Raw genomic sequence first — 19961 nt, 5'->3', positions numbered from 1 at the left:
GGTAAGCTTGTATATCATCACGAACTGCCTGTGTTTCCGGGGTGTTGGGTAGTCGTTGCATTGTCGCCATAGCAACAGCTACGTTGGCGCTTGGAGTCCTGAAGACTTGCTTGTCCCCCACCCTATCAAAGGCATTGTTAAGGTCGCGTGGCTGGACCCTTATGCGTCGGGCCTCCTCTTCTGCCTCGGCTTCAATTTGTCGGCGATTAAACCGATCAATATTGCGTGCTTCGCGTGCTAGCCTTTCTTGTTCTGTTTCGCCGACTGTCGGTGGTTCATCATTACTGACAACATTGATCAAGTCTCCTCGCCTTGGTGGGAAGGATGGGAATCGCGGGAATCCCGGGGCATGGTCTAGGATATCTAGATCGTATTCAACGCCTTCGTCGTCATGATGCTGGAGCTCGGTGTGAATGGAGGCATTAGATGCGATGCCGGACGAGGAGCTTGAGCCACCCTCTTGAACTGTGTGGACCGATCCTTCTTGATAATCCTCAATTCGGACCATATTGACGAAGTTGCGCAGGCCATAGGGCTAGACCTGGTGGTTCTCCATTGAGGCTTCGTACTCGGAGAGCTGGAGACCCATCGTAGGGGCTGGCCGGCAACGAACGGAGTGCCCTTTAGGAGTAGATGTGACCATGAGATCCATACCGAGTCATGTAGGACGACTGGCCTGAGTTGGTCGGGTAGATCTATTGTGGGTCGTAGTTACCTGCTCATTAGGTTAACTTTGAATCGAACTTACCAGAGCTAGGGTTTTGGCAAGTTTGGTGCCGACCCGATCGATGGAGTCGAGCAAGTCGGTGTTGTCGATCTGCCTCCTTTTGTAGCAAGGAAGCGGACGACGGGTTGTCGGTGTGGCTGAAGACGACGCTGGCGTGGTCGGAGCCAGATCCACCATGGTTGGAGCCATAGCCGATGCAGGTGAAGCGGTGGTCGGCACAGATTGAACCCATACCTCCTCTGGGGTCATGGCGATGAAGTCGTCGGAGCCAGTAGTCCAGGTGATCTGGCCGATGGTGAACGTGAGGCCGTTCGGCGTAGCCATGGAACCGGGGATGATGACCATCTTGTTCGCCTAGAGAGCAGTACGCATACCCCCTACCTGGCATGCCACTGTCGACGAAATATGGTCGGCAGTCTACCTAGGGGTATGCCCAAGGTAGTAGATTATCGGCAAACAGATGCGCAAGCTACAAACAAGATGGTGACGCAAGACAGACACAAGATTTTATCCAGGTTCGGCCGCCGTAAAGACGTAATACCTATGTCCTGCTGTATTGCTGTATGTCAATGAGAGATGTTTTTTAGAGGGGTCCCCTGCCCACTTTATATAGTCCGGGGGCAGGGTTACAGATCTGGAAACTAATCCTAGCCAGTTTCAATTGCCATAGGTGGCCGGATAAGGATTCCTATTCTAACCGACCAGGATCTCGTTTGACCTCCAAATCTGCCTTGATTCCTTGCGCGGGATTCCGAACACATTGTCCGGGCTGCACATTGTCTTCTAGTGGGCCAGACCTTCTGATCCGGGCCGGCCCAAGCCTAGCCGTAAGGGTATAGGGGTTAATACCCCCACAGCGATAGACAACCAAAATTAACATGACAAAGACGTAAATGCCAAATATTTGACTCATCAAGGATAATAGCATTGTTCACAATCTTATTACACACATCATCATGCAAGGATAAGCGAAACAAGCCTCTGCAATCATAACCTTTATCAACAAAAGTTTCATACTTTGATAGTACACATTTATTGGCCTCAAAGACAATTTTATAACCATCTCTACAACATTAAGAGCTGCTAACTAGATTCTTTTTGATGGAGGGGACATGCTGCACGTTCTTCAACAACACCGTCTTTCTCGAAGTGAACTTTAGAATGATGGTACCAACACCAAGAACACGTGGATGGGACCCGTTCCCCATCAGCAAGGCTCCAGTCCCGCTGACCTGATAAGAAGAAAACAAAGACGCATCAGCACACACATGAATATTAGCCCCAATGTCCATCCACCACTCAAGCGAATGACAGACTAAAAGAACAGTAGGTAAAGAATTACGATACCCAAATATTCTTTCTTCAGACTCGCTAATAACCATGTTTGCAGATTTCTTCTCTTGCTTAAATTTGCGGTCTGGGCACAAACTTACCCAATGCTCATCGCTCCCGCAAACAAAGCAACCACCATCTTTGGTGTTCTTTTTCTTCTTAAAAGTGGTTGTTTGTTTAGGCTTCGAGTTGTTCTCTTGCTTGTTCTTCTTCTTATTACGAGATGCATTTGAATTTTTCTTCTACACCATATTGGCACTAGAAGACTCAACGTCTTTCCCACACGTGTCTTTTGCTCTCACCCTCTCCTCAACATCAAGAGACCCAATAAGCTTAGCCACGCTAAACTCTTATCTCTTGTGTTTTAGAGAGGTAGCAAAATCCCTCCAAGAAGATGGTAGCTTAGCGATAATACCGCCGACCACAAATTTGTCGGGCAAAACACATGGGAACTGTTCGAGTTCCTTAGCCAGTGCCTGTATCTCATGAGCTTGTTCGACCACAAAACGGTTGTCAACTATTTTGTAGTCAAACACCTACTCCATGATGTACAGCTCGCTACCGACGTCAGAAACACCAAACTTAGCATCAAGTGCTTCCCATAAATCCTTGCGTGTCGTGTAAGGGATGTAGCTGTCCTCATACTTACTATGAAGCGCGCTAATCACGGCGTCTCGAAATAGGTTATCGGCTACCTTGAACTTTTGCTCCTCCTCAGGAGTAAATTGTTTAGGTTTTCCGTGTGTGGTGTGATAGCAGTTAACCACAACACCATCTTAGCACGCCATCTCTTGTAATTTGTTCCATCAAAATCATTTGGCTTCAAAGAAGCTGCAAAACCACTAACAGAAAATTGCCTAATATTAGGTTTTTGGATTGTTACGAATTAGGCATTTTCATGTTAAAATTAATCCACAAAATTAATAGCAAAATAGTGATGACAAATATGTGCACATGTGTAATTTTACTAATGCTCGTATTAGCAGCAAATATGTTCATGAATAACATACTGATCATAGCGGAAATAGATTGAATTTAACCAATTCAAGAATAGAGATATACCTAGCGGAGGGACTCAAGCTCAAAGCACCACTGGCTCCATTCCCACTCATGGGGAGTTGCTCAAAGTCACGGACCACAGTTGATGCAGGAAGATGTACGCAGTGCTGTCCCTCGAACGTCCACTAGAAAGTAGATGAAGCCGATCCGAGAAACAAGAAGCGCCACTAGGAAGAAGACGAAGATGCTCTGAGGAAGAAGAGGACGGCGAGCAGTCGCGAAGACGCTCCCCAAAAACCTGATCGCCCACACACACCCGAGCAGGTGTCCCAATGCAAACGCTGGTTCCAGAGGCCTGCTCTCCCAAACCTCCGTGCACATAGAGGATGGGACCAGGAGTACTCGGATGCAACTCGACAACGAATTGGTGAGACGTGGTTGTGTGTCATGCGCACGTGAACAAGAGCAGAGCGCCGCCTTATGTAGCCCCTAGGGACACGAAGAGACAGATGTAGTGATTGATAAATCGTCATGAACACAATGTAAGTTACCAGTAACTGACAAATAAATTGTCCGTTACTAGTAACCCACTAATCAACCCGTTGATGATGGCATGAAGACCATATTAGTTACTAGTGAGTGGCAAATCAATTATCCGTTACTAGTAACTCACTAATCAACCACTAAGTCTCCTTGAAACATCCCCTAATGGCTATTAACACATCATGAGTTTCACCTAGCATTAATCCTAGCCATGAAATTTCTTTTGATTTAATTACTAAATGTAATTGGTTAATTCCAATTAAATCCAACAATAATTAGCACAGACAAGGGCCCACCTCGCCCACGTCGCAACACTCACGCCGAAGAATTCCGCCCCATCTTGGGCTTTGTTCGCTTGAGCTTATAAGCCAGAATCAACCCTACTTTTTCAGCCATAGAATAGTATTTTTCTCTCATAATAAATCAGTCATACAAATTAGCCGCAGCAGCAATAAGTCCTGCCAAATAGAGCCTTCGCCGGCAACCGGCAAGCAGGAGTTTCTAAAAAAAACTGGCAAGCAGGTCGATCGAGAACGCCTTCAGCACAAACTTTAGACCAGCTACAACATTCAGAAGGGGTCCACGCCGAAGCCTTAGTGGTGAACTGGTGGTCAAATAAGATAGGATTAAGTCCACTTTTAGCCCCTCAACTATTGTGTTAGTCTAATTTTAACCTTCAACTACAAAACCATCTAGTACCGGTACCCCAAATGTCAAAACCGTTCACTTTTAGCACCTGGACGGGGACAAGGCTATTTTGACCTATCGTTGAGCGGTTTTGACATGTGGGGCCCGAGCGTCACCCACTCATTCCCTCCCTCTCCTTCCTCTAGCTCTAGGAGCCGACGTACACCACGCGGGCCTCCACGACCACCGCGATGACCGTCACAGCGCTGTCGCCCTCCCGCACCACATGCTCCATGGTGTGCCATGTGTCCCCATCCCGGCGACCCTTTTGTTCTTCCCCTGCTTCGTCCCGCGTCGCCACACCTTGACCGTGCCGTCGGCGGAGCTCGTGAGCACGAGCGCGTCGAAGGCCGCGGCGGCGACGGCGTTAACAGTGTCGGTGTGGGCGTACACGGACTCGAGTTACTTGGAGTAGAACACCCACCACACCTTGAAGGTGCGGTCCCAGGAGGCAGAGTAGACGAGCCCCGCCACGGCATCTAGGCTGAGCGACGACATGACGTCGAAGTGCCGCATCCAGAGGTCGCTGTGGCGCCACCGCGTCTGCACGTACTGCGACGGGCGGAGAGATCTCCACAGCACGTCCTAGAACCACGACAGTGACCCCACGCGGCGGTGCTGCATGGTGGACCTAGGGGCCTCATCCGTCGCCGCGCTCCGCCACACGCGCACCTTCCCGTCCTGGTGCCCCATGTAGATGCGGCCGTCGGCGGCCACCACGATGGCCTTCACCAGGCCGCTGCCGGAGCGGAACCCGCCCAGCTCGTGGCGGTCCCGCCACACGCGCACATTCCGCGAGTCCGTGCCCGTGTACAGCAGGTCCCCCGCCACTGCCAGCGAGTAGACGTGTCCGCCGTCCTCCTTGACGAGCGAGCCGAGGAGCCCCGTCCGTTGCTTGGTCGTCGCGTCCTCTGCGCCGCCGCCGCAGGGGCTGGCGCCGAGACCCGAGAGCTACGTCCATGGGGACGAGGCGTTCGGTGACGCCGCAGTGCTCGCGCTCGTGGTCGGAGTCGCCGGCGTGGTGGAACACGACGTGTCACTACCGTAGTAGTCGTCGTTCGGCCGCAGGAACTGGAGCAGCTTCTTGTGGTTGCCGATGGCGCGCCCGCAGTTCAGCAGCTAGCTACCTAATCGTTCGACCGAGTTGCAGGAGTTGGACGGGAGCAAGAATGATGACACGTCGGCGGCGGACATCTCGGGCAGGCCCGGCAGCGTGAACCGCGCGTCTAGGTCGTCCTCGGGCGGGAACTCCACCAGGCCACGCACAACACGGGCCTGCCGGCGCCCGCCTGCCGCCCGAGAAGCCTCGCGAACGCCGACGAGCCATCCTAGGCGAGTTGCCGCATGAGGTCGTCCAGGTCGGGGTCGGGGTCCTCGTCGTCCATGAACTCGAATCGGACGCGGCCCCGGCCTACCGGCACGCCATCGCCGCCGACCGACACGCCCGCGAACGCGGCCAGCTTCGCGCCCACGCTGGAGAGCGAGGAGAAGGTCACCAGGAGGCCCTTGGCCATGGCCGTGGCCGGCTTCCTCTTCCCTGCCACGGTGGTCGTGACCGTGACCGCTTCCTCTCCCATGGATCGGACTCGGATCTCTGCCACGTCTTGGTGGCCAATCCTGCCCAAGAGGAGGCTCGCCGACGGCGAGGTTCGGCCGCGAGTGGCGCATGGCCAGCGCGAGCACCAGTGAGTACGACTGCGTGGAGTGGCTGGACGCGCAGGCGCCGCGCTCCGTGGTGTACGCGTCGGTGGGCAGCGTGGTGCTGCTCAGCGCGGAGGTGGGTGAGATGGCGCACGGGCTCACCTCCACGGGAATGAACTTTGCTGAGCTGAAGGAAGGAGAGGGAGGGAATGAGTGGGTGACACGCGGGTCCCACATGTCAAAACCGCTCAACGATAAGTCAAAATAGCCTTGTCCCCGTCCATGTGCTAAAATTAAACGGTTTTGATAGTTGAAGTACCGGTACTAAACGGTTTTATAGTTGAGGGTTAAAATTAGACCAACACAATAGGTTAGGTGAGGAGCCAAAAGTGGACTTAATCCAATCAGATATGATTTTTGTCCTGCCGTCTGTCAACCTGTATCAATCAGGTTTGTGGGGGAACGTGTGACATTGTGGTACAAAGACATTTCATATTTTTTCAATTAAAATTTGAGCTTTGGTAAGAACAATTACATCGAGTAAAACTGAAATTCATGGGTAGCCTAATCTGTCCATTTGTTCTTTAGTCATGTTGCGATTCAATCGAGACGGATGATACGTCGAGGGATCTGGTTCGGCCAATTCATAAGTCGCATTCAAATCTTAAATCATTCATAAAAAGTTTTCAAGGCACCAACCAAGCAAACAGTTCGACTTTCTTGGAAGTTTAAGCTTCCAAAGGAATTCATAGAAATATAGAATAAATTTGAGTCTTCAAGGAGGTTTATGTTTGTAAACTTCAAAAGGAATTCATAGAAGCAAAAATTCAAGAAGTCAAGAGCAAGACACAAGAGGGGCGTTGGGTGCTCACTCCCTATGCAGCCTGTTCGCTTGCTCGTAAACGATCGTAAATTTTCAGTCGGAAACAGTGTTTTTCTCTCACACCAGACCAGCCAGCAGTAAATAATCCACGATACGATACGGCCTCCCGAACAGGCTGCATATACCGGTGTCCATTCCGTTCTTTTCTCTCTCTCTAGGAAATTAACTTTTTTTTTGAAGGAATAGGAATAGAACATTTTCATGTACTATACTGAACTTTAATAAAATATATAAATAAAGCTACCTAAGAATTAATTATATATATGATTTATTTACATATAATTTCAGTCATAATCATTCTAAATATATGCAAAGTTAAATGAAAGTTAGAATATAGTTCAACAACATTTCAAAATAAGATGTTAGCACTTGATTTTATTTTAGACGATACCGGTACTGCCAGCGCGAGCTCAGTCACAGACGGGATGCCGCCGCCGTCGGCGTCGCCATCCCCAGGTTCGCTGCCGGCTTCAGCAAAGGGTCGGATTCGACCACCTCCATGAGCCGTGGCCACATCCTGGTGGCGCCGAAGAACCACGACCCGTCGCCGTTGGGGCTGGGCACCACCGTCACGGACGCGGACCCCAGCCGGCCGTGGCGCACCCACGGCATCACGAGGCTGGGCTTCCCGAACCCGAGGTCCCCGTCGATGGCGAACGGGAGCAGCCCGGAGATGATGAGCGCGGGGCTCCCGAGCCCCAGGTTCACCGCCTCCGTCCACTTGCCGCCGTCCCTGAACGCCGCCTTCCGCTCCTCCATCCAGTCCGCCAGATCCTGGAACCGCGCCGCGGTCATGACCCCCGCGATGGCCGCGCGCACCGTGGCCGCCACCTCGGGGAGCGGCGCGCGCAGCAGCTCCGCCACGCTCGTCTCGCGGGTCGTGTACGTCACCACGTTCCCGATGTAGCGGTCCAGCGCGCCGTCCCACGGCTCCACCTGCTTCCGCCCGTCGACGATCCACGCCATCCGGCAGCTGGGGTTGGCGTCGCCGACGGCGCGCGCGAGGAGCTTCCACACGTGCGCGCACAGCGCCACGAACCGCGACGCGCGGCGGCCCCCGCGGCCGGGAGACGACGCCGCGGCCTGCAGCGCCGCGAGGTCGGCCGCGTCGATGCGGTACAGCCGCCGCCGGATGGTCGCGGTTAGGAGGGGATTGATCATGGTCTCCGGCGTGAACCGGGCGAACTCGGCGTCCAGCGACGCGCTGTACCGCGGCGGCGACCGCGGCTTGAACAGGGACCGGTCGAGCAGGGGCTCGCGGGAGAGGCCGCCGTCGCGGATCATCTCGGCGAGCGCTGTCAGCAGGAAGGTGAACGCCCGGCCGTCCGCAAGGAGGTGGCTCGTGGCCAGCGTCTGGGCGAACCCGCCGCACGCGAACCGGACCAGCTGCACTGACAAGGCGAGGGTCCCGTCGAAGGGTATCTGGATGAGCCCCAGCGACTGGTCGACCTCCGAGAAGTCAACGGCCGCGAGCGGCACCGCGGCGTCGGCGACGACGAGCTCGGCGCCGGCGTTGTTGCAAGCGACCTCGGGGATCTTGGTCTCCGGGTCGAGAACGACGCGGCCGGCGAAGGGGAAGAGGCGGGAGAGGTAGGACGGCAAGGTGGCGCGCACGGTGGCGAGGACCGCGTCGAGGCCGGCGGCGGGGGCGGCGTAGATTGAGACGAGGAAGATGGGGAACGGCCCGAGGACGAGGTCGAGGTTGGAGACGGTGAGGACGGAGGGGAAGCCCGGCGGCGGGTGCGAGGCACGGACCAGCGTCCGGGAGGCGATCTCGAGGTGGAGGTGCCTGACCGCCATTTCGCCGAGCAGGAAGAGGGCGTGGCGTCGGGGACCTTGGACGGGGATGGATTGGACTACCGGAAGTGCGATGCTGACCTGGCGCCGACAACACAGGCAACTCTTCGAAGCTATGGTGTGTGTGAGTGATGCACTTTTGCTATAGGTCGGACGCAAATAGCAATTGGTGGATACATTTTCTTTTGCTCTATGAATGGGCCGACAATAAAAGTGTACACAAAAAAAATGTACTGTACACACCATTTTAGATATCTATGTGAGCAAATCTCTATTAGGACGTCCTCAACGGCAATGTTAAATCGCCGGCTTGAAAACAATAAAAAAAATAGAAAAGCATGCAGCGTTTTCACGAGATGGCGGAGGGGCTGTGAAAGGAAGTCTTCTAGCAGTATGTGCGCGACTAGCGAGTCCGCAGGTGTTAGCACCGTGTTCTCCCTCCTCCGCGGCCAATAAAATCTTATGAAGACTAAACGCTTGGGGACGTCCGTAGACTATCGTGAACAACGTCATCCAGAATAGAAGACTCATTCTATACTTAGACAGTGTTATAGGCAAAGTATTTAATATCTATTTTTTATCTTCTCTAGCAACATGATAAAAAAAAGGAACCCTTTCTACAAATAAGTCTTCAGGAGAGAGGATACTCATATTTGGATTATGTCTCTGCTGTAACTCAAAATGGGTCTCACATATAGATATTCTGTTGGAGGCTGATACAATACCATCCACGACTCATTTTTAGTTTGGGTCTTCATATAGGTGATCCATTGATGAGGATGGGATTAGTTTAACACCGATTTAAAAGGAAAAAGGTACCCTCATTCATTGAGTGGCTATGGTGACAAAGATAGCAACTGCACGTCCCAAATTTCTCATGGGGAATTCTTTGTTAGGGGATGATGATAGAGATGGTTTAGTCCTCCATGGAGAATAAAATGGGGAAAACAATCCTCATCGGGTTTTATGCCATCCTAGTTGCTCTCAAACCGCCTCGTAAAGCACAATCCTTATGAGGGCCTTAGCCTGTTAGAAGCCCTATCTCTCAATTCCTACATCACCTGTGGACACACCCACCGTCGCAAACTTGTAGTTGCTTGTAGCCTGCCCACACGTGTTCTTGACACCGCAAAGCCACCGGCCGCTGCAAGCTCTGCACTAGAGATGGAAACGGGCCCCAATCCCCGGTGGGGATTTCATCTATTAGGGGACATAGATGAGAAAAATTCGATCCCCGCTGGCCGCTTAACAGACCAAAAGGGGTCCCACCGGGTGAGGCGGGGCTAGGAATGTTCCCTTCGTCCCTGTCCTCGATCCCCGTTTCGTTATGACTAGCACACAAGGCAAGGCCCAGTAATTTAGTGGCCCAGTTCGAAGCCCAACTATGAAGTATAAAAGGAAAGTTTTCCTGGTAACCCTAGCTTCAATTCCTTCCTACCTCCCGGCCGTCACCGAGCGGCAGAACAGATGCGACCGCCGCTCGCTTGATCCTCCTTTCCCTCGAAGCAACTTGTGAATCGCGAGCGAGGAGCGACCAGCCACCAACGAGACTAGAGAAAGGAGGATTGAGTGAATAGCGGCCGTCACCCAAGCGGCAGAATAGGCATGGCCGCCGCTCACTCGGTCCTCCTTTCCCTCGACACAACTCGTGAATCGCGTACGAGGAGCGACCTAACCACAAGCTAGACCGCGAGGCAAAGGGGGGGGGAGAGAGAGAGAGTCATCGCAACCTACAAGAGAGAGTTCTCATGGCATCGCCGTCAATATCTACAGCCGGCGTGGAAGATGGCCGGTGAAGAACTTCTTCCTCCTCTAGTTCTTAATCCCAACTTATAGCTCCTTCATCTCTCCTAGTAGCTCGTTGTTTACTAACTACTAACCCCATTCCCCATGTGATCGTCCCTCCTCAAGGGATGCCAAAGCATCTGACTGTCCTACCACCGGATCCAGCTCCGGCACCAATGGATCCCGCCACCGATGCACTAGAACCAAACAAGACCGCCACCGCCGCACCGGTGCCGGTCGCAATTGCTGTCAAGCTCGACATCCAACCACCAGATCCTAGCTAGCCGCCACTGCTGGACATTGATCAAGTCGACCTGCTATTAGATCCATGGTTGAGAAGAAAAAAGCTCCACCGACATCATCCACTAAAGCCATCGTTGCTGCAGGTGACTCGAAGCTCGTTCCCCAACCACCACTGGCCAAAGGTTCTAGCCTAAAGCACCCCTACTTGAAGACAGCTCCAACCTACAAGCATAGGTTAGTACTTACTACATTTACATTACATCTTTTTATTGTTGGCATGTTGTAGTAGGCAGTGGTTTACAATAGCTTTTGATCTAGGGATTCAAGATAGTAGGCATGTTGTAGACTGTAGTACTAATTATGCTATGTTGTAGTAGGTAGTGCTAAGCAATTTATGCTATAGTTTCCTTGTTAAATCATTTTTGTATATTGTCTTGCGGCAATTAATTGGGGATGGGGTCCCAATCAGGGCTGATATCCCTGTTTGGGGACAGGGACGAGGAGCGAGAGATTTCTGTGTCGCGGGGATCAAAACATTCCGTCAAAACCCAATGGGTATAGCCCCGTTGCCATATCTACTTTGCACTGCCTCTGTGGCTCCCTGCAGGAAGTCTGAACTCTGCTACTCAGGTGGCGCTGTGGTGGACGGTGCCTCTGCCACTATATTCGCATGGGCACATGAGGTTGGGAGCTTTAGATTTGGTGCTGAGATGATGCCTCTATGTGTGTATCGCCATGAATTCGTCTTCCCCATCAATGGCCACACCCTTGAGCCAATGGTGACAAAGGAATGATTCATCTTCCTCGTCTATTTGGTATGTTGGCTATTGCTTAGTTTCACATGAGGATGAGGGTAGAAAGAGCCTTTTAGCTATGAAAATCACGTTCTTAGTGTTGACTTTAATTTTGGAATTAGTCTATTAGCTAATTGTATTAGTGTTGACTTTGCCCATTGTAAAAGTCACGTTAGAAAGAGCCTTTTAGCTATGAAAAAAAATCAAGAATGACTTCATAATTAATATTGGGATTGATTGGTACGGTCACAAATTGCTTGTCTCTCAAAATAGATTTATAGAGGTGGTAAAAAATAGTTTGTCTCTCAAAGGACATTAATAGAGATGGACCTCTTAAGAGGACTGTCTTTGAAAATAGAAATCATTTTCAGATGCAGACCTCTTAAGAAGTCTGTCTTAGAATAAAGGCCCGAGGCCCAAGAGGTCTGTTACCTATGTTCACGTATATATACATGAATTAGGGTTTGAATGCTCCTCAGCTTTGTCTCTCAACCGGCTCTCTCAGCTCTCTCAGATTTAGACCCTCTCTCATCTCTCTTGGAGTAGGGGCGACAATGATGATAGCCTCAGCATCGTTGGTGACTACGTGAGGCTTTCTAGCGGTGGCTACTGTGCAGGGCCCTTTCGGTGGCGGTAGACCTATGGTGGTGGGCGCTCATGTGGGGCCCTCTCGATGGTGGTGGATCTGCGGTAGGTGCACGTGCGTGTCACATCCGGCCCAGTTTGGAGTTTGGCCTAGAGTGGCCCATGTGCATGTTAATGAGATATTATGGGGGGGGGGGGAGGTTAGTCCCACCTTGGTTGTTTAGGGTGGGTTAGACTAGCACATAGGGCTTCTAGAATCCATCCCACCATCCCTGGGTTAATCCTTTTACGCGAAGCGAGGACAAAAGCGTAAGTGGGATGGTGGTAGGTGTGGTTCACTCAGCGTGTAGAGTGGATCTAAGTCGTTTGAACTCTGGGGCGCTACAAATGGTATCAGAGCCGACCTTCGCGGCCATGGGTGCGTGCTGGTCAGGGGCGTGGACATGGACTTCAATGCGCATGTAGGCCCTATGGGGTGCACGGCATGGTACATGTGCCAGCACTAGACGTATGGTCGCGTGTGCTAAGAGGGAACATTCCTGGTCATTGTTTGCCCGGTTGTGTGTGTGTTGGGCCAACAAGGACGTCAGGCTCTTTGAGGGGGCTGTATGTCATATCTGGCCCAGTTTGGAGTTTGGCCTAGAGTGGCCCATATGCATGTTATTGAGATATTGTGGGGGGGGGGGTTAGTCCCACCTTGGTTGTTTAGGGTGGGTTAGACCATCATATAAGGCTTCTAGAGTCCATCACCCCCTAAACAACCAAGGTGGGACTAAACCCCCCACAATATCTCATTAACATGCACCCAGGTGGGACATAGGTGGTCTTTAGACTAGAAGCCTTATATGCTGGTCTAACCCACCCTAAACAACCATGGTGAGACTAACCCCCTCACAATATCTCATTAACATGCACATGGACCACTCTGGGCCAAACTCCAGACTGGGCCGGATGTGATAGTGCGGGGGCTACGTGGGCACTCTCTTAGCGGCAGCGGATCCACGTCGGGCTTACGCACGGGGGCCATGTTGGCCCTCTCCCGATGGTAGTGGATCCATGGTAGGCACATGCGTGGTGGTTGTGCGGTGCCTCTCCCGACGGTGGTAGATTCACAGGGCCACACTAGCAGTGACGGCAGACGCGAGGAAGGAGGCGGGCTCGATGGTGGGATCCGAAACAGGCTCACCAATGGGCTTTTGATTTTTTTGGTTTTATAATCTATTTCTTGGGGCAAGCATTTGGTCGCCTCTGGAATCCCGATTTACACATACGTTAAACTAGAGGCGAACTATTTGCCCGCCTTCGAAAATCAATTTTGACCGTCTCTAATAACCTTTAATGTAGTAGTGTGTATCACATTATGTTCTTTTACCGAGTTTGTTGTATAATTATGCGTAGAATTGAGATGTTTATTTGGGACTGCTCCGCTCCATATTTTTTAGCAAAATAGATGCTCAAATCGTGGAGTTGTGAGAGCACCTAGATCCTAACCTCCAGTTCAAATTATAAACCTTGTCAGAGTTGGCAGAGTAAACTCTACTCTATTGAAAATGGAGTTGTGAGAGCATCTAAAGAGTTGTTCCACAAACATCAATTTTTTGTGGAGCTGCTCAACGACAAAGTTTGTGGAGCAGTTCCATGTAGGCCCATAAGATATGCATTTTGGTTTGCTTTTATGAACTGGGTGTGGCCTAGCGACTTGAAAAAAAAGGAGCAGCTATGATAGTAAAACATGTGTGGCATGCATGGTGCCCTGGTGCCGCAAAAATGTTGGCTTAGTCCTCTAGATTGATTTGAGCCCATGTGTATGTCCCACAAACGAGGGGATATTCCATATAGGATGATCATGCCCCCATGTGACTTCAACCCTAGCAAACCCAGTGTGGATCATCTCATTTTCTCATGATTTGTCCATCTAACTAAACACATGATAAGTAATTGAAACTCATGATAGAACTAAGCAAGCAAACATGCATGCCTTTAGAAATTGTGTACAAAACATCTTATTGTAAAAAAAACTAGTTGGCATTGTGAGTAGGAATATGATGTGTTAGAAAATGAGTCAGACAAAGATAAATTGGAGGCCTCCCATCGATTTAGCTCTTGTTGGCATATCCCTACGCAACATGTGCCGCTCTAGGATTTGGAAGCCGTCGGGGCTCTCCCGGTCCTTCCGCAGATTGGCACACACCGCGTGTCTGCTAGGTCTTAGCATTGTTTGGCTGTAGGCACGTCACCTGAAGCTAGACATTTTTATTATTTTAAGTAGCTTTGCATGCAACATGAGAGGTATGAGGATGGCGGTAGCAGGAAGAGTGGCCTCATACGACCACATATGAAGATTTTTATATAAAAATTGTTGCCCTCCATGAGATTTACAACTTTCTAGTTTTGAGTTTTTTCATTTGAGATTGTTAAGATACTCAAAGTAAAATAATATTTTAGGAGCTTATTAATCGCGTACCAAGCTTTTCGTTTAGAAAAATCATCTTTCTTATACGATGTCAGTTAAAGATACTTTGTATATGACAATTGTAGCTTAGGATGACGGTAGCATGAAGATAGGCTCGAAGACGAGTAGGATGGAAGAGGAGGCCTACCCATATAGGAGAGATAGAGATGTCAATGGTAAGTAGCCCATTTTCTACTTGTTCTCCACAATACCAATAGCATTATGCTCAATGCAGGACTATATGCCATGTTCCTACTGCAAATGTGTTACATTTTTCTAATCCTGATTTCATTTAGAGTTTTGCATGATGCTATCATTATTTTAAATAGTACTAGCATATGTTAATAAACTTGGCGAAAATGGCTGTAACCTGTGGAGTTCATAGTTTTCCAACATTTATCATTATTTTTTAAAAAGGATGGCAAAAGTTTGCCGCAAGTTTTATTAGACGATGTAAAAGGAAAAACCATATAAAAATCAACATCACATCGGAGGCCCCTCCCCAGTTAACAACAACAGACACCACTTCTAGAAACAAGCGTCGAAAAAACCTTAGACCTATGAAAAAACAAAAGAACCCCTATAGCTCTATGGAGCCGACCAATGTCCACAACCACAACTGAAGGAAAACTGTCTAAAGAACCTAGACCACTATTCTGATTGAGGCTCTTCATGCCGTGGAGCCAAAGCCAAAGAAGTCAAAGAACCACAGAAGTAGTTCAAGAGAAAGGAGAAGCTGATCTTCGTACCATTTTTTCAAGAGCTACTAGCTTTACATTTCGGAAGCTTTATGTGCTTTAGAAGCTTTTGTTGTTAATTGTACCAAGACAAGCTGATGATGGACTGCTAGAGATATGGTCTTGCGTCACTACGTCAAGAGTCGACCAAACGATCCACATAGTATGCCTTTGGTGAACTGGGTGCGGTCTGGCGACTTGAGAAAAAAACAAAGGAGCAGCTATGATAGGAAACCTCATGTGGCATGCATGGTGCCCGGGTGTCGCAAAATGTTGGCTTAGTCTAGTAGATTGATTTGAGCACATGTGTATGCCCCACAAACGAGGGGTATATTCCATTTCGGATGAACATGCCCAATTGTGACTTCAACCCAAGTAAACCTAGTGTGGATCATCTAATTTTGTCATGACTTGTCCATCTAACTAAACACTTTGAAACTCATGATAGAACTAAGGAAGCAAACATGCATGCCTTTAGAAATTGTGTACAAAAACTGTATTGTAAAAAACTAATTGGTGTTGTGATTAGGAGTAGGATGCGTTAGAAAATGAGTCAGGCAAAGATAAACTGGAGGCCTCCGAGCGATTCAGCTCCTATTGGTGTATCCCTATGCGACACGTGTCACTCTAGGAATTGGAAGCCATCGGGGTCCTCCCGGTCCCTCTGTAGATTGGCGCACGCCGTGTGTCTGCTGGGTCTTGGCATTGTTTGGCTGCAGGCACATCACCTGAAGCTAGACATTTTTATTATTTTAAGTAGCTTTGCATGCAACATGAGAGGTATGAGGATGGTGGTAGCAGGAAGAGTGGCCTCATACGACCATGTATGAAGATTTTTATATAAAAATTGTTGCCTTCTACAAATTTTAAGTTGTAAGCTTTTTTCATTTGAGATTGTTAAGATATTCAAAGTAAAATAATATTTTAGGAGCTTATTAACTGCGTACCAAGCTTTTTGCTTTAGAAAAATCTTCTTTCTCATATGGTGTCAGATAAAGATACTTTGTATATGACAATTGTAGCTCAGGATGGCGGTAGCAGGAAGAGTGGCTCGAAGATGAGTAGGATGGAAGAGGAGGCCTACTCATATAGGAGAGATACAGATGTCAATGGTAAGTAGCCCATTTTCTACTTGTTCTCCACAATACCAATAGCATTCAGCAAGCAAACATGCATGCCTTTAGAAATTGTGTACAAAACATTTAATTATAAAAAACCAGTTGGCATTGTGATTAGGATTAGGATGTGTTAGAACATGAGTCAGGCAAAGATAAATTGGAGGCCTCCCAGCGATTCAGCTCCTGTTGGCGTATCCCTACGCGACTCGTGTCGCTCTAGGAATTGGAAGCCATTGGGGCCCTCCCGGTCCCTCCGTAGATTGGTGCAAGATGTGTGTCTGCTGGGTCTTGGCAATGTTTGGCTGCAGGCACATCACCAGAAGCTCGACATTTTTGTTATTTTAAGTTTCTTTGCATGCAACATGAGAGGTATGATGATGGCGGTAGTAGGAAGAGTAGCCTCATACGACCACGTATGAAGACTTTTATATTAAAATTGTTGCCCTCCATGAGATTTATAACTTTCTAGTTTTGAGATTTTTCATTTAAAATTGTTAAGATACTGAAATTAAAATAATATTTTAGGAGCTTATTAACCGCGTACCAAGCCTTTTGCTTTAGAAAAATCATCTTTCTTATATGGTGTCACAAAAAGATACTTTGTATATAACAATTTTAGCTCAGGATGGCGGTAGCAGGAAGAGTGGCTCGAAGACGAGTAGGATGGAAGAGGAGGCCTACTCATATAGGAGAGATACAGATGTCAATGGTAAGTAGCCCATTTTCTACTTGTACTCCACAATACCAATAGCATTAAGAAAGCAAACATGCATGCCTTTAGAGATTGTGTACAGAACATTTTATTATAGAAAACTAGTTGGCATTGTGATTAGGAGTAGGATGTGTTAGAACATGAGTCAGGCAAAGATAAATTGGAGGCCTCCCAGCGATTCAGCTCCTGTTGGCATATCCCTACGCGACTCGTGTCGCTCTAGGAATTGGAAGCCATTGGGGCCCTCCCGGTCCCTCCGCAGATTGGCGCTCGCTGTGTGTCTGCTGGGTCTTGGCATTGTTTGGCTACAGACACATCACTAGAAGCTGGACATTTTTATTATTTTAAGTAGCTTTGCATGCGACATGAGAGGTATGAGGATGGTGGTAGCCGGAAGAGTGGCCTCATACGACCACGTATGAAGATTTTTATATAAAAGTTGTTGCCCTCCACGAGATCTACAACTTTCTAGTTTTTCATTTGAGATTGTTAAGATACTTAAAGTAAAATAATATTTTAGGAGCTTATTAACCACGTACCAAGCTTTTCGCTTTAGAAAAATTATCTTTCTTATATGGTGTCTGATAAAGATACTTTTTGTATGACAATTGTAGCTCAAGATGGTGGTAGCAGGAAGAGTGGCTCTAAGACCAGTAGGATGGAAGAGGACGCCTACTCATATAGGAGAGATACAGATGTCACTGGTAAGTAGCCCATTTTCTACTTGTTCTCCACGATACCAATTGCATTCTGCTCTATGTATGACTATATGCCATGTTCCTACTGCAATGTGTTATATTTTTCTTATCCTGATTTCATTTAGAGTTTTGCATGATGCTATCATTATTTTAAATAGTACTAGAATATGTTATTAAACTTTACGAAAATGGCTGTAATGTGTGGAGTTCATAGTTTTCCTACATTTACCAACATTTTTTTAGAAAGGATGGCGAAAGTTTGCCGCAAGTTTTATTAGATGATGTAAAAGGAAAAACCATACCAAAATCAAAATCAACATCACATCGGAGGCCCCTCCCCTATTAACAACAACAGACACCACTACTGAAAACCAGTGCCGAAAAAACCTTAGACCTACGAAAAAAATAGAAGAAACCCCATAGCTCTAGGGAGCCGACCTATGTCCACAACCACAACTGAAGGAAAACTGTCTAAAGAACCTAGACCACTATTCTGATTGAGGGTCTTCATGCCAAGGACCAAAGCCAAAGAAATCAAAGAACCAAAGAAGTAGTTGAAGAGAAAGGAGAAGCTGATCTTCGTACCATTGTTTCAAGAGCTACCAGCTTTACATTCGGAAGCTTTATGTGCTTTAGAAGCTTTTGTTGTTAATTGTACCAAGACAAGCTGATGATGGACTGCTAGAGATATGGTCTTGCGTCACTACGTCAAGAGTCGACCGAACGATCCACATAGTATGCCTTTGGTGAACTGGGTGCGGTCTGGCAACTTGTGAAAAAAACAAAGGAGCAGCTATCACATGAAACCTCATGTGGCATGCATGGTGCCCGGGTGCCGCAAAATGTTGGCTTAGTCTAGTAGATTGATTTGAGCACATGTGTACGCCCCACAAACGAGGGGTATATTCCATTTAGGATGAACATGCCCAATTGTGACTTCAACCCAAGTAAACCTAGTGTGGATCATCTCATTTTGTCATGACTTGTCCATCTAACTAAACACTTTGAAACTCATGATAGAACTAAGGAAGCAAACATGCATGCCTTTAGAAATTGTGTACAAAAATTTTATTGTAAAAAACTAATTGGTGTTGTGATTAGGAGTAGGATGCGTTAGAAAATGAGTCAGGCAAAGATAAACTGGAGGCCTCTGAGCGATTCAGGTCCTATTGGTGTATGCCTATGCGACACATGTCGCTCTAGGAATTGGAAGCCATCGGGGCCCTCCCGGTCCCTCTATAGATTGGCGCACGCCGTGTGTCTGCTGGGTCTTGGCATTGTTTGGCTGCAGGCACATCACCTGAAGCTAGACAATTTTATTATTTTAAGTAGCTTTGCATGCAACATGAGAGGTATGAGGATGGTGATAGCAGGAAGAGTGGCCTCATACGACTACGTATGAAGATTTTTATATAAAAAATGTTGCCCTCCACGAGATCTACAACTTTTTAGTTGTAAGCTTTTTCATTTGAGATTGTTAAGATATTCAAAGTAAAATAATAATTTAGGAGCTTATTAACTGCGTACTGAGCCTTTTGCTTTAGAAAAATTATCTTTCTCATATGGTGTCCGATAAAGATACTTTGTATATGAAAATTGTAGCTCAGGATGGCGGTAGCAGGAAGAGTGGCTCGAAGATGAGTAGGATGGAAGAGGACGCCTACTCATATAGGAGAGATACAAATGTCAATGGTAAGTAGCCCATTTTCTACTTGTTCTCCACAATACCAATAGCATTCAACAAGCAAACATGCATGCCTTTAGAAATTGTGTACAAAACATTTTATTATAAAAAACCAGTTGGCATTGTGATTAGGAGTAGGATGTGTTAGAACATGAGTCAGGCAAATATAAACTAGAGGCCTCCCAACGATTCAGCTCCTGTTGGTGTATCCCTATGCGACACATGTCGCTCTAGGAATTGGAAGCCATCGGGGTCCTCTCGGTCCCTCTGTAGATTGGCGCATGCCGTGTGTCTGCTGGGTCTTGGCATTGTTTGGCTGCAGGCACATCACCAGAAGCTCGACATTTTTATTATTTTAAGTAGCTTTGCATGCGACATGAGAGGTATGAGGATGGTGGTAGCAGGAAGAGTGGCCTCATACGACCACGTATGAAGACTTTTATATAAAAGTTGTTGCCCTCCACGAGATCTACAACTTTTTAGTTGTAAGCTTTTTCATTTGAGATTGTTAAGATACTGAAAGTAAAATAATATTTTAGGAGCT

The 19961-nt window shown here is 48.1% G+C and overlaps 2 protein-coding genes and 1 pseudogene across 2 annotated transcripts in view; 1 reads left to right on the top strand and 2 right to left on the bottom strand.

Annotated features, from left to right (window-relative positions):
• Positions 1 to 1861: 1861 nt before the first annotated feature.
• On the bottom strand, positions 1862 to 8930 carry LOC136522234 (hydroxycinnamoyltransferase 2-like). The gene is made up of 2 exons (XM_066516029.1): positions 7204 to 8930; positions 1862 to 1959 (listed from the first exon to the last, which is right to left on the bottom strand). Exon 1 carries the CDS (start codon positions 8853 to 8855, stop codon positions 7227 to 7229), a length of 1629 nt encoding a protein of 542 aa, XP_066372126.1. The 5' UTR covers positions 8856 to 8930; the 3' UTR covers positions 1862 to 1959; positions 7204 to 7226.
• Positions 4437 to 5482, bottom strand: LOC136523438 (protein JINGUBANG-like; annotated as a pseudogene).
• A 5668-nt stretch (positions 8931 to 14598) lies between the features above and the next one.
• LOC136523437 (uncharacterized) overlaps positions 14599 to 19961 on the top strand; it is a 52185-nt gene continuing 46822 nt past the window's right edge. The window contains exons 1-5 of the mRNA XM_066517123.1: positions 14599 to 14644; positions 16198 to 16317; positions 16943 to 17032; positions 17650 to 17739; positions 19336 to 19425. Coding sequence (XP_066373220.1) covers positions 14599 to 14644; positions 16198 to 16317; positions 16943 to 17032; positions 17650 to 17739; positions 19336 to 19425 — 436 coding nt within the window. The remainder of the gene's footprint in view (positions 14645 to 16197; positions 16318 to 16942; positions 17033 to 17649; positions 17740 to 19335; positions 19426 to 19961) is intronic.

This window comes from Miscanthus floridulus, chromosome 18 (assembly GCF_019320115.1).
Source record: "Miscanthus floridulus cultivar M001 chromosome 18, ASM1932011v1, whole genome shotgun sequence".
Classification (NCBI taxonomy): Eukaryota; Viridiplantae; Streptophyta; class Magnoliopsida; order Poales; family Poaceae; genus Miscanthus; species Miscanthus floridulus.
The sequence above is the reverse complement of the archived record's forward strand: the minus strand, read 5'-3'. Positions and strand labels throughout refer to the sequence as shown.

Bases quoted from the DNA above. Each gene is read 5' to 3' on its own strand.
- LOC136522234 (XM_066516029.1), bottom strand. From the start codon at position 8,855: ATGGTGTGTACAGTACATTTTTTTTGTGTACACTTTTATTGTCGGCCC.